Source organism: Cajanus cajan, chromosome 1, assembly GCF_000230855.2.
Source record: "Cajanus cajan strain Asha chromosome 1, NIPB_CcT2T_4, whole genome shotgun sequence".
NCBI classification, from domain to species: domain Eukaryota; kingdom Viridiplantae; phylum Streptophyta; class Magnoliopsida; order Fabales; family Fabaceae; genus Cajanus; species Cajanus cajan.
The window spans coordinates 64255454-64269977 of record NC_138517.1 but is presented as its reverse complement, the minus strand read 5'-3'; the positions used below and the strand labels follow the sequence as shown (position 1 = coordinate 64269977).

The 14524-nt window shown below is 37.4% G+C and overlaps 1 protein-coding gene across 3 annotated transcripts in view; it reads right to left on the bottom strand.

Moving 5' to 3' along the window:
• EMB2247 (protein EMBRYO DEFECTIVE 2247) overlaps nucleotides 1-14524 on the bottom strand; it is a 53105-nt gene that overhangs the window by 6629 nt on the left and 31952 nt on the right. For all 3 annotated transcript variants that reach the window (XR_002240332.3, XM_020367865.3, XM_020367866.3), the window contains 10 exons: nucleotides 14375-14486; nucleotides 4507-4617; nucleotides 4268-4405; nucleotides 3016-3066; nucleotides 2827-2939; nucleotides 2571-2724; nucleotides 922-1026; nucleotides 691-792; nucleotides 320-392; nucleotides 23-189 (listed from right to left, as the gene is read on the bottom strand). Coding sequence is in view for 2 of the 3 variants with exons in the window: in XM_020367865.3 (XP_020223454.1) it covers nucleotides 23-189; nucleotides 320-392; nucleotides 691-792; nucleotides 922-1026; nucleotides 2571-2724; nucleotides 2827-2939; nucleotides 3016-3066; nucleotides 4268-4405; nucleotides 4507-4617; nucleotides 14375-14486 (1126 nt within the window). In the remaining variant the exon portion in view is untranslated. The remainder of the gene's footprint in view (nucleotides 1-22; nucleotides 190-319; nucleotides 393-690; nucleotides 793-921; nucleotides 1027-2570; nucleotides 2725-2826; nucleotides 2940-3015; nucleotides 3067-4267; nucleotides 4406-4506; nucleotides 4618-14374; nucleotides 14487-14524) is intronic.

The following is a 14524-nucleotide window of genomic DNA, read 5'->3' as shown; positions in this document are numbered from 1 at the left end:
GTTGAAATATGTTGTCTCATACTTGAGAAGAATTGAGTTTAGCTATAAATCCATCATACTCCTTCTGCATCTTGGAAAGGCGCTTTGAAAGACGTTCAACTTCTGCAGAAATATCAACCATATCGGCCAGAGGGAGATATGCCTCTAGTCCCTCTCCAGCCACAAGATGAACTGATTGATCCGCATTTCCTGAAGCATATTACATGACTTTGGTTCAGTCACCAATACTTATTGGACCAATAAACAATTGACATTAAGATTAAAAAAAATGCAATTTCAATTTTCAACCAGGGAGTGTAAAGTGTAGTAAAAATCATACCTGGAGAAGAATCTGTAAAATGCAGATTTTGTAAATCCAGCCGAGAGAGAAGTGCTAAAACCTCTCTTTCCTCCTGATGAAACATAAGATACGTCATAATGTTACTAAGTAAATCTCGAGAACAAGAGCAGAAGAGAAAATCTAACAAAGGACTACATCCCATGTTGCCTAGAAATGAAATGATTCCACCAAAAGATGGGGCAGGTCATGTTTTCAGCAGTTGGATGGAAAGAAAAAGACAAAAAAACTACATCAAAAGCATAATTAGTATGATTGACAGATAAAAAAAAAATTGATGATAAACAAAACTGGAATTCAGTTTCATTTTCACAAATTTTGGAGGTTCAGAAATTAGGATTAATCACACTTACAGAAATATATTCTATAATTTCATTGTTTGCAACCACAGATGCGGATATCCGCTTGGCAGGCTCAACAGAATATTCTGCCCGAGCATTCCTGATAGCTCTAACCTAAATAAGAAGGGAAAAAAAACGATAAAAAGGTGCCATGTAACATCAGCAGTATGATCATTGTAAATGAAACATGTTCCAAAGAAGTATTGAATAGGATGAGAGAACAAAATAAAGATATGAACGCACCAAGGCTTGCAAATTTTCAAACTTTTTTATAGAGCTGGTGTTCCTGGGAAGTTTAGTCTCTGGCCAAGGTGATACAATAAGAGCCTGCTTCCGGTAAGGGAGTGCCTATTGATAAAGAAGACCCAAACATAATAAAATTTTCCATCATAATCACTGAACTTGAACTAACAATGAGATAGAATACTGTTGAATTTAAAGGATAGGGATATAGGGAGATAGGATACTATTTGCTCGAGTGTATTTGCTTTCACTCTTATTCAGAGCATCCATACATTTAGACTAGTGGGTACTATTTCCCAGGCGAAGAATAAGTGACTGCTACTTCCTAGATACTAAATTTAACATATATGATACATGAACCACATGGATATTCTAATAAATATGTTATCTTGCATCTTGCTGCTGCTACTGCTTAGATTTCTTTGCTGTTTTCTAGAGAATGATTGGTATTTGGTGTGTCCTTACTCCCAAGTCCTCGGTACTAGTTTTTAATGGGTTTGGTAAAAGTAAAGAAGCCAAAGTTTTGTAGCAATGTGCAATATTTGCTACTCTCAGGTGCATTTGCATTGAGCATAACACTTTTGAGAACCTTGATTCAGATAAGCAGTTGCTAGCCGTTGGGCATCCATATTATGTAAAGCACATTGCCTTTTTTAAGGAGTGTTCTTTTCTACTTTTGAGGATTTCTTATCATCTTTTCAAGAAACAAACTAAAATTTAAAAAATTTTCCATATCCCTATATCAATGTTGTATTATATGCGTCAAAGCAAGCATCATGGCTTCATAGGTCTTTCTTTCCCTTCTTTTCTGCTTTGCTCTAAATTTCTAACAGAAATCATTAGAAACATCTTTGCATACTTAACATGTTTCAAAAGGTTGGAAGGTCCACAATTGATGGGACAGATAAGTTGGAGAGAGAAAATTGCTCCTTTGGATCATAATTAGAACTTATTGTAAAATGGCAGAGGGAGAAAATTGGACAGTTGCTGGAAGTTTAACATTTGCTAAAAAAGGGTGCTAGATTGGGACTGCCAATAAGATGCATGGCTGATAATTTTTATTGATGAATAGCTGTACCATGTGGGGACAATACCAGCTCAAAAACCTGCTTGAATTTAGAAAATGATAGGGATTTAGAGGAAAAGTATTTTTAACCTGCTTTAGTAAGCACTCAGCATATATGGTATTGATATACATTCAGAGTAAATGCCTCCCCTGTTTACAAGACACTAAACAATAATTGTTTCTATTTACTATGATGCAAATTTTCCAAAGAATACATATTCCCCCTGGATGCAACAAGCCAAAAACATTAATTACATTCTAACAAATTCATATACTAATAGTAATAGTTATATTCTAAGTCAAGTATTTGTTTTAAAAATAAACACTAGTGGGAAGATGTGTAATTTTCCTCATAGGGGAGAAGCTAAGAATCCTAACTGTAAGTATGGGAAGCCTAGTCGGCTTCTTCAGATTCAATGCCATTCATATTTGTTTATTTGGGAGACACCATAGTTTAACTCAATTATAAAGACTATGTTCCCAAAAAAGCCCCAACAAACTTACAGCAACAGATTGTAGGAACATAGAAAAGCATCACTATAATTGTTTTGCTGCACTACGTAGAGTTCTGCGTCAAATTTACCTGCCACAGCTCCTCAGTTACAAATGGCATGAAAGGATGCAGCACTTTGAGTATGTTCTCAAAAGTATATAATAGAACAGCCTGTGCCATTGAAGCAACAGAATTACCTCCAGCTCCAGAATGATACAGACGCCCTTTACTAGCCTCAATGTACCTAAAAGATAGAGCATTACTAAAAAATCAAGGCAAAGACCCACAAAGGTCACCATATAGAAACAAAAACACTTTTAACACTAGTAGTATAAAAGCAACACACCAATCAGCAAAATCAGCCCAAAAGAAATCATATGTTTCTCGTCCCACTTCTCCAAAGTAAAATTTGTCATAGCTTGCACTGACAGATTCAATAAGCAAGTGAAGTTTTGACACCTAAAACATTAAATCAAGATTATCACAGCTGAGCAAAATTAGCAACATGAAAAATGTAGAAACAAAATTGCCTTACCACCCAACACTCTGGTAAAGGAAGATTAACCACGGTGCCTTCATTGTCAAACTGAACACAAAAAAAGTCTTCGTAAGAGAATATTTGTACCAATCTTAACTAAACTTCTTTATTAAAATGATAGTGACAATAAATTGACCATAGTAACTTAGCTGCCTCTTTTTCCCAATGCTATAAAAATCCCTACAAGACCCAAATTTTAACCATACTAGTACTTATAAGTTGTCAAACTTGGAAATGCAGTTTATTATTTGTTTCACTTTCACATGGTCTGGAGTGTTGCTGATAATGTTCACTTCATAATTTTCAAAAGAAATATATCATTTCAGTTTTGGCTTTCTTTAAATCTGGGTAACCATTCTCATCTCAACTTCCAGGAGGACCACAGAGTAGGAGATTTCTCTATTGTATGCTCTTTCCACATCTTTATCTCCTCTCATCCCCTTATAACATGTTTTTTAGCATGCAAGATTCTGTTGCTCGATAAAACTTTAACTTTTTTGCAACTTAAATGGCAGGGAATTATCTGAACTGGAGTTCAAAGTTCCTCGTTTATGTTTCCTTCACTTTCATCTGTCTTCTAACCCCGGGATAAAAGTTGGTCTTTCTCTGAAATGTTTTTGGGCAGAACTTCTTTCCCGTTATTCAAAATACAAAGCTCTGTCAAAGGATGTGCTTTATTTGGCCCACAGTGCTTAATAAAATAATTACGAATAACATGTTTCATGTTAGTAATATAATATTCACAAGGTTTTTTTTCCTTGATATGTGTGTAATGTGTAGTGAATGCTCAGAACCAATAAATACCTGTTCTTACACTGTTGTGCTCCCAGATTCCTTATGGAGTTTCTTATTCATAACTAATGTTGGGTGTTAACTAGAATTTTTGAAATGGTTTTCACATACCACTTGGTATGGGATACAAGTAGGCTTTGTATTCTATCTAGTCCAAGGAACATGGCTTTCTTAATAAGGTCTCAATAGCATATACGTTTACTCTTTTGGATTCTGCTTTGTACTTCTGTAAATGAGTATTCCTTATGTTCCCCTTCGTAATTTTCTTCCTCTCTGACTTAATTATTCTTATTTTATCTATAAAAAAAAGTAGAACATCATTTTTTGATAAAGTAATTCAATAAGATAGAGGGGATTTACAGAGCGCTGAGGGTCATCCTTTGGAATAAAATAAATCATGAGAAAGAGGGAGAGGGTAATAGTTATCCAACTCTTGGACGCTAGGATTGTTTCTCACCTTATAAGACAATATTTTTTCCCAAGCAGAAGTATCATTCTTATTAGGCAAGTTCTGTAATATAAATTTTCCAGCATTCCACAATTTGTTTGTAAAGGCTTTGTTGGAGGTCAACCGTTCCATAGACAAGTTAAGATCCTGCAAGAACAAAACAGTATCCCGTCACCATCAGGATAAGATAATTAACTTCCTCATGGAATAAACATTGGTCTATACAATAAGAATACGGCAAAACTCACCTGGCCAGCTGTTCCTAAAGCTAGTGTGAATCGTAAAGCATCTGTTCCAAACTCTTTGATAGTGTCAAGAGGGTCTATTACATTTCCTAATGTCTTAGACATTTTTCTCCCCTGAAAATAATACAATTGATATACAATCAATTTACACAGCATAAGTTTGAAGCTGCAGGTAGATTACCAATATAAGTTTAAAACCCTAAATCAAAATTGTAAAAGGTAAGATTTGATACACCAAAAGTGTATAAGTTTAAAAACTATTGGAGTATAGTTTTACTCTTTACTTATATGTACAGCAGTAGTGCAGGACCTTATATTTTTCTGTTTTAGTATTTTCTGTTGTATTCCTAGTCACTAGGTGTTGTTAGTCACTAAGTGCTGACATAGATGTTATGGGTCAATTTTTTTCCCATGAATCCCATCTCAAAATTTCTTCCAATGGAACCACACTCAAAGGAGGACCACAAGCTCGAGGCTCAACGAAACAGAAAATATCAGCATTAAGAATATTATTGGAGCCAGCAGAAATGCATATAGATAAAGTGACACCCTTAATAGTCCAGGATTACTCTCCCTTCTGTGTAATTCATGTAGTGACTATTAACTATCTATTTATAAGATATTATAATTTTCAATAATATCGATATTGGTAAATAACAACAAATCGAAAAATTTGGCAAGACATGGAAGATTCAAAATCCATTACTTTTCCAATGGAATAATTTTCATCGCATGAGTGGGCCACTGTGTTGAGGTTGAGTGTCCAAAGGCATTGGTCAATCCATGAAAGGGTAGAACTCCATTATTAGGAAGAAAGGCTGGATTAAAGCCAAAATTTTGAGATCCATAGCTGGTTTGAGGTCCAGGACCAAAGCCAAAATTTTGAGGACCGTAACCAGTTTGAGGTCCAAAACCAAGGGAAGTATAGGGAGAAAAATTAGGACCAAAAGGTAGTCCAAAACCACTAAATGATTGTTGATAGCATGTTGAAGCTTCATGTCCTCTTTTGTGACATACTTGACACTGAACTATTTCTGCCACCGCGTACGACCACGTCCTCCATCGCTGTTCTGACCAGAAAATCCTCCATTATAGCCACCCTAAGATTCGAACGAAGAATTCTGAAACATATTTGACTGAGAATTTGGCATTTGGGGCTGCTGAAATGCCAAATTCACATTTGGAGCTCCATTTGCAACTGAAGTAGTTTGAGCTAGATTTATTGTCAAAGGTTCCTGAATCACACTGACGTTTTGGCTTGTTCCAGCCGCGCTTCTTGTGCAAGAATCATATTTTCAATCTCACCAGGGGAAAGAACATCATCACGACTAACAAACGCTGTAACCGTGGAGACTAATGAGTCATATTCAGGTGACAAACCTCCAATGATGCATTCAGCATGTTCTCTAGATGAGACAGGGCTTCCAATTGAAGCAAGGATTTCAATTATAGTGTTGATTCGAAGTAGATATTCAGAACAGGTTCTTGTACCCTTCTTGATGGTACGAAGTTCAAGCCGGAGCTGTGTGGCTTTGATTTTAGTGAGGGAATGAAAATGTTGGAACACCATATCCCAAACTTGATATGAATGGCGACAGGAAACCACTCGTGCTTGGATTGAGTCGGAGAGTGTAGTTAAGAGCCAAGAAAACAACGAGTCCTTGCGATCCCATGTGGTGTATTCAGGATTGATATTGTTTGCATCACGATCTTCACTGGTAAGGAATTTCATTGGAATCTTCGGATTGACAACAAACCGCTCAAGGTCATGAGCACGAAATACAGCCGTGACCTGTTGCTGCCAGGTCATGAAGTTTTTCTCATCAAGTTTACATGTGACACTTTGGGAAAAAGTGTGTGAGACAGTTGAGGAAGCCTGATTGGGAGCGGAAGCCATTGAACAAATGAAGCAGAAACAGAGAAGAACACGCAAGAATTTTCAAGAACGAAAAATGAAGACAACGAAGAGCGCAAGAAGACAAGCCTCGAACCAGAAAGTATCGCAACAGAAGTTTGCGAATCGGAACAAAACAGCGAACAACGCAATCAGCCAAACGCGACACGACCAACCAAGAACGACGCAATCAGTGACAGTGAAACAACCAAATGCAGCGGACAAGCATCAGAGAAGCAATTACGAACAAAAAGGCGAAACAACGCAAACACACCAAGGTTTGCAATCCGAAACGAAGAACAGATGCGATGCAACCAATCACAGTCGTAAAGCAATGCAGAAGCAAGCACGAAGAACAGAAGTCGTCGTACACTTGAAGATGACACAGAAAATCGAAGACGAAAAGGGAAGAGAAAAAGCAGTTCCCGGACCCTAGCTCACGATGATACCATATGAGTGAGAGATTTAGAGAATTCAGCAAACTGTATTATTGATGAAATGAAAAGATATTATTCAAGGAATACAACTGTCATATATATACATAACAAACTTCTAACTGTTGTAATGATACAGTAACAGCTAACTAACTCAATACACTTAATAAAGGTATTTATTATTATATTCTCTAATAGTGGCTGCAAATTATCCAAAATTGGATTTGAAAATTTTCTGGATGTGTCTCTCTATAGGTCAATGGTTCGGGCATTACAATATGCCACCATCATTGGACTAGAAATTAGCTTCTCAATGAATAAAGTCTACCAATTTATGTCCCACCCTCTTGACAACATTGGTTTTGCTTTTAAACATATCTTGCGGTATCTAAAGGGTACTATACTTGGGGGCTGCACCTGCAACCAGCCCCTTCCAACTCCCTTTTTTCTATTCATGCTTATTGTGATGCAGATTGGGCATCTGATCTTGATGATAGGAGATCTATATCAGGTGCTTCCATCTTCCTTCGACCAAATAATGTGTCTTGGAGGTCTAAGAAGCAAACTGTTATTGCTCCTTCTAGCACTGAGGCAGAATAAGAAGTTACCTGGATACAGACCTTACTATCTAAACTCAAGGTTCTTCATTTAACTCCAATTATATTATGTGACAACTTGAGCACTATGGCCCTAGCTCACAACCCTATCCTTCATGCATGAACTAAACATATGGAATTAGATCTTTTCTTTGTTTGAGGGAAGGGAAGGTAGTTGCTATCCTTCATCCATGTTCCATCTATTGATCAATGTGTTGTTGATGTTCTCACCAAAGCTCTATCTCCCTCTAGGTTTTGTGCTCTATGGTCCAAGCTCCAAGTAGTTGAGTCACCACATCCTCCTCACCCTACTTGAGCTTGCAGGGGGTTATTAGAGTATAGTTTTACTCTTTACTTATATGTACAATAGTGGTACAGGACCTTACATTTTTCCGTTTTATTATTGTCTGTTGTATTCCTAGTCAGTAAGTGTTGTTAGTCACATTTATTGTTTTCTGTTATAGGCCCAATAGCTGTCATAGCCCAACAGCTTCTATTAGAAGTTGTTGTCTCTATATAAACTATATGTACTGTCTCTATTCAATGGGTTGAATACATATTTTACATTTCAGAAACATTCTCTTTCTCTCTCACATGACTTTTCTCTATATCTCTGTTAAAAACTGACCATGTTTACACAATCATTTAGTTGATAAATATTTACAACACCTAACCATTACATAAGTGAGTATGTCACTCATTTATGCTCTTTGATAAGAAAATTTATCTAAGTCCTTTTATATTTAATAAATCAATTTCTAATTTTTCATACACTAGAATTAGAATCTGAATCAATAGGTTGTGTTGAATTTATATCTTAACATAGTACATAAATATGATGATATGGAAATTAAGAAAGGTTTTTATACTTTGTTTCTTCTTATTCTACTTCCAACTGCAGTTTTGAGATTGCTGCTTATAAGATATCAATCCAACTTACGATATCTTTACACTTAAACTAAAATAAAAGTGTTAGGTATGCGAACAGATGTAACAAAATTGGAAAAATACTCAGTTGTATTAATTACTTAAGAATAATCCAGATTCCTTTTTAGCAATGTTTACAGAAAGGGAAGGAAGGAAAAAAGTGATAACAGAAGAAACTGAAATTAATATTTCTGTGTGTATTAATTCTGTTGAATAGGGTACAAAATATATATAGTCTGAAACTAAATCCCTAAAAATTAGGAATTGACACCTGAAAAAAAAAGGTTACTAAGAAAATAGAGAAAGCTAATAGTGACAAAATCAGAAAATAATCTCTATTACAATCAACAATAACTATAGGCAGTCTGGGTGCCTATTCTCTCCCAAGTTCCAACTAATTCCCTCCCTCCTCTATCGATCACTCTCCTCATATAGCCATTTTCTGCCTATTGACACGCACACCCCACAAACCTACACTATCCAATGACAACCCACCTAACGTCATGTAAAAAATAGGTCACAGTCCTCTATATTCAAAACCAAAAATAACATCTATAGAAAGGAATAAAAAGGTTTAGATGTGTTAAGATAATTCTATAAGATATAGTTTAGATATACTAGTTTATCTTCTCCTAATTTCTAGTTTAGTTTCCTTAGTCAGTTTTATCTAAATCCCTAAACTTTAGGGATTGATTATGTTTTATGCCTATTTATTTTATTGTACCCATCAGTTCAATAAGATGAAAATCATTCAGATTTAAGTTGGTATCAGAGTCTGGTTCCGATCCAGGGACCTGTGGGTTATGGGCCCACCACGCTTCCGCTGCGCCACCAAGGCTTCTAAGGTTTTTTTAATTTTGTCAGCGGTCGTCGGAGTTGATGCCGCCTGAGTTTTCAGAGGTTACCAATCGGCCTTTCCGTCGCGAGCTGCCTCCAGACCGGTGTCTCACACGCGGTTTTTGTCAAAAAAGCTCGCCACTGTGTGGGGTTCACGCGCCGCCCTCCAGGCCTCCGTTTGCGACGCAGTTTGCACCGTTGAACTCGCCGGCCCTCCCTCTTCTTGTTTCGACCCTTTCAGGTTGTGGGTCACACTCTAGGTGGTCGTTTGGTTGCTGCTTGGAATTCCGTGGTTGTTTGGATGCTACCACAGAATTTCGAGACTGTTTGGTTGTTGTCTCGGAAGTCTTTCGGGATTGTTTGGAGGTGTTTTTGTTGTTCTTCTCCTTTTTCTCTTCATGGCAGAGATTCCCAAGAATGGCACACCTTCTAAGGAGAATCCAAAAACTGAATCTTCCAAAAGGGGGCTAGTCTCCTTTGCCTTTTCTGGATCACCTATTATCACATCTGAAAAACTGAATAGTAAAAATTATTTGGATTGGTCCAGTGCTGTTGAGGTGTGGTTTTTAGGCAAGGGTCTTTATGATCATCTTACTAAGAAGGTGTCTGAGGTTGATACAGAGGTGAGAGATGAATGACAGCGAGCAGATTATCAACTTGTATCTCTACTGTGGCAGTCCATTGAACCTAAATTAATGGTGCATTTTCGTCCATACAAAACATGCTATGATATTTGGAAGAAGGCCCAAAATGTCTATGCCAATGATATTCAAAGATTGTATGAGTCTGTTCGTGGTCTAGCAACCCTTCGTATGGTTGATAATGATTTTCCATCGTATTTGAATCATGCTCAATCCACTATTGATGAGCTCAAGCTAATGTTGGTTAGTGATGATCTTCAACAAATGTTTAGCAAGTTTGATAATATGTTTATGGTGTTCATCCTTCATGGCCTTCACAAAGATTACGGATATGTTCGAGATCAAATTTTGACAAATCCTGTCATTCCTATAGTGGAAGAGCTCATAGATCGATTGATTCGAGTCCCTTCACCGGAGGAAGAACCTCACCCAGAATCTGAGTCCTCTGCTTTTATCTCTAGTACAACTGACCATGGAAGTCGAGGGCGTGGTCGAGGTCGTGGTCGTGGTAAAGGGGGTAGAGGAAACCTCCATTATTCCTACTGCCAAAGAGATGGACATACACGAGACAGGTGTTATTCCTTGCATGGCTTTCCGAGCAAGACAGCTAATGTGGCTCAATCTCCGACTTCGGCTCTAGAAGTCAAGATTGAACCCGAGAGCAATCATCCAATCACATTATCTACTGATAATTACAAAGAGTATCTTCAACTGAAAGCGACCAAACAAGCCCCTTCCTCCATCACTATTGCTCATACGGGTAATTCTACAGTCTGTCTCTCTGATTCTACGTCTATTGGACCTTGGGTTTTGGACTCCTGTGCTTCTGATCACCTAACTAGTAATGTCTCCCTTTTCCGTAACCTATCATCACCTAAAACTCCACATCATATCACTCTTGCAGATGGGTCAAAAGTCCAAGCCACTGGTATTGGCCAAATATCACCTCTCCCATCACTAACTTTAAAATTTGTTTTACTAGTTCCTGGATGTCCCTTTAATTTGATTTCTATAAGTTTACTCGGTCACTAAACTGTGTCATAACCTTCACTTCTAATTCTTTCTTGATACAGGATCGGAGTACGGGACAGACGATTGGAGCCGGATCTGAATCACATGATCTCTACTACCTTCAGCCTTCTACCTCTACCATATGTGCATATATCAAGTCTCCTGGTTTAATCCATCGTCGCCTGGGTCATCCAAGCTTGAATAAATTAAAGAAAATGGTACCTCATCTCTCACGGTTGGAGTCTTTAGAGTGAGTCGTGTCAATTAGGAAAGCATGTTAGAGCTTCTTTTCCTAATAGTGTTAACAGTCGAGCTATGTCTCCTTTTGATGATATTCATTCTAATGTTTGGGGTCCTAGTCGTGTTCCTTCTCTTTTGGGGCATAGGTATTACGTCACCTTTATTGATGATTTTTCTAGATGTACTTAGAAATTTTTAATGAAAAATCGTTCTAAAGTTATTCAATATTTTCCTAAGTTTCTATTCGGAGATCAAAACTCAATTTGGCAAAATCATTTGGATTTTACGAAGCGATAATGCTAAAGAATATTTTTCAGATTGCTTCAAATCATTTATAGTTTCTCATGGCATTCTACATCAATCTAGTTGCCCTCATACACCTCAACAAAATGGTGTAGCTGAGCGAATACATAGACATATTATGGAGACTACTTGTACTCTTTTATTGAATGCCAATGCACCCCCAAAGTTGTGGGGCGATGTTGTCCTCACTGCAGGGTATCTAATAAATTGAATGTCATCGTCTGTCTTGAATGATTAAGTACCTCATTCCCTATTATACCCATTGGATCCCCTTTACTCTGTTCTTCCTCGTATCTTTGGTTGTACTTGTTTTGTCCATGATATTTTCTCAGGACGTGTTAAGTTGTCTCCTCAGGCCATCAAATGTGTGTTCTTAAAATACTCCCGTGTCCAAAATGGGTACCGTTGTTACTCTCCTACTACGCATCGATTTTACACCAGTGCAAATGTCACTTTCTTTGAAGATACACCATATTTTATTGCCACAGATGACTCTCCGATTGACTCGGATCTCCTCTTTCAGGTATTGCCTATTCCTCATTTTGATCATAGTGTGCCTCCTACCACACCTGCTACTTTAGAGGCACTAGATCCTCCCACACTACCAGGGTCTGACCATCCTCTACACCGATTTGGGATAACCTATGAGCGTTGATTTCTTGTTCCTCTCAATGATTCTACAATTGAGCCATGTGATTCTACTCCTGCTTCAGTCTCCTCACCTACTCCGGCCCCACCTACCTCAGTTGACTTGCCCATTGCTCTTCGTAAAGGTAGTCGTTCTACTTGTAATCCTCATCTTATTTATAACTTTCTTTCATATCATCGTTTGTCTCCTACTTCTTATGTTTTTGTCTCTGCTATTTCCTCTATTACCATTCCAAGACAGTACAGGAGGCCTTAACCCATCCAGGAGGCCTTATGGTTTGGATTACAGCGACACTTTCTCTCCAGTTGCGAAGATGGTCTCAATTTGTCTCTTCTTAGCCATGGCTGCTATGAGACATTGCCCTTTGTTTCAATTAGACATCAAAATGCCTTCTTACATGGTGATTTGGAGGAGATTTATATGGATCAACCTCCCGAGTTTGTTGCTCAAGGGGGCTCTGGCCTTGTATGTAAATTACAAAAGTCCTTATATGGCCTCAAACAATCACCTCTCTGCTTAGTTTGGTCGGTTTAGCAAAGTTATACAGGAATTTGGAATGATCCACTGCGAGGCAGACCACTCTATCTTCTTTAGATGCTCATCGACTCAGATTAATCTATCTTGTTGATTATATAGATGATATTGTGATTATAGGTGATGATAAGGAGGGCATCAAGGCTCTGAAGCAACACTTATTTAAACACTTTCAAACTAAGGATTTAGGTCCCCTACATTATTTCCTTGGGATTGAGGTCGCTCAGTCAAAGTCCGGTATTGCTATTTCTCAGAGAAAATATGCCCTTGATATTCTAGAAGAGACCAGACTTACAGATTGTAAGCCAGTTGACACTCCCATGGATCCCAATGTGAAGCTTATGCCTAATCAGGAGAAGCATTATCCTGACCCAGGGAGATATCGAAGATTAGTGGGAAAATTGAATTATCTCACTATGACCAGACCTGATATATCCTTTCCTGTCAGTGTTGTAAGTCAATTTCTTAACTCTCCCTATGAGAGTCATTGGCTTGCAGTTGTTCGAATCCTTAGACACATCAAAAGATCACCAGGAAAAGGACTTGTTTACAATGATACAGGACATATAGACATTGTTGGATATTCAAATGCAGATTGGGCAGGTGATGCAAGTGATAGACGGTCAAGATCGGGCTATTGTGTCTTCATAGGTGGTAATCTTGTCTCATGGAAGAGTAAAAAGCAAAGTGTTGTTGCACGATCAAGTACAGAAGCAGAATACCGTGCTATGGCTCACACCACATGTGAGCTCTTGTGGCTAAAATTCTTAATTCAAGAGTTGTAGTTTTGCAAGGTTGGTCATATGGAACTAGTTTGTGATAACCAGTCAGCTTTATACCCTCTAATCTAGTTTTTCATGAGAGAACAAAGCATATAGAGGTTGACTGCCATTTCATCAGAGAAAAGATCCTCTCCAGTATCATCAAGACCTCCTCAGTTTACTCCAAGGATCAACTTGCAGATATCTTTACTAAATCTTTACGAGGTCCTAGCATAACATATATATGTAACAAGCTAGATGCATATGATATATATGCTCCAGCTTGAGGGGGAGTGTTAAGATAATTCTATAAGATATAGTTTAGATATACTAGTTTATCTTCTCCTAATTTCTAGTTTAGTTTCCTTAGTCAATTTTATCTAAATCCCTAAACTTTAGGGATTGATTATGTTTTATGCCTATTTATTTTATTGTACCCATCAATTCAATAAGATGAAAATCATTCAGATTTAAGTAGATGTAAAAATTATTAGCATGTTGTGGCCAAGACAAATTGATTCAACTTTCTTTAACAGTTTAAAGCCTAGGCATACAGTACCCAAGACTTGTATAAGTGCAAAAATAGAGCATACAGATTCTAATATAATTAACTGACGTCAAACATTGTTACACTTATTTCACCTAAATGGAAAATTTATGTATTTACCAAGAGAAAAAGTCAAAATGAAGATACATAACAAGATAAACCCTACAAGATCAGAGAGCCCAGGTTATCCCAGACCTAACTAGCTTAATAATTGAACAAATCCAGAGTCCACAACCTCTGAAACACTGATACCTCAAAAAAGCAGCTTGGGCAAGATTTCAACCATGTTTTGTATATTCAAAAGCAATATGGAGGCACATGACATGACAAATTTCAACTGTTCCACATATTTCATGAAGGAACAGCAGCATAAAGTTTGTCAAATCACAAGAGTTCAAGCCACTTAATAAAATAGATGATTTAAAATCATATAACAAAGGAAAGCAGTTCGGCTAACACTGGGATAACTACAAAATACATATATAACTTGAAGTCACCTGTGAATCCCTAATTAGTCCATGCAAATAAACATAAGAAAATGGAACAGTCCCAGTGAACTCAATCCCCATCATCACCATTCTTGCCACCCAAAAGAACAATATGTCATGCCTGTCAAAAGTTTAAAAGCAATATTACTTTACAGAACT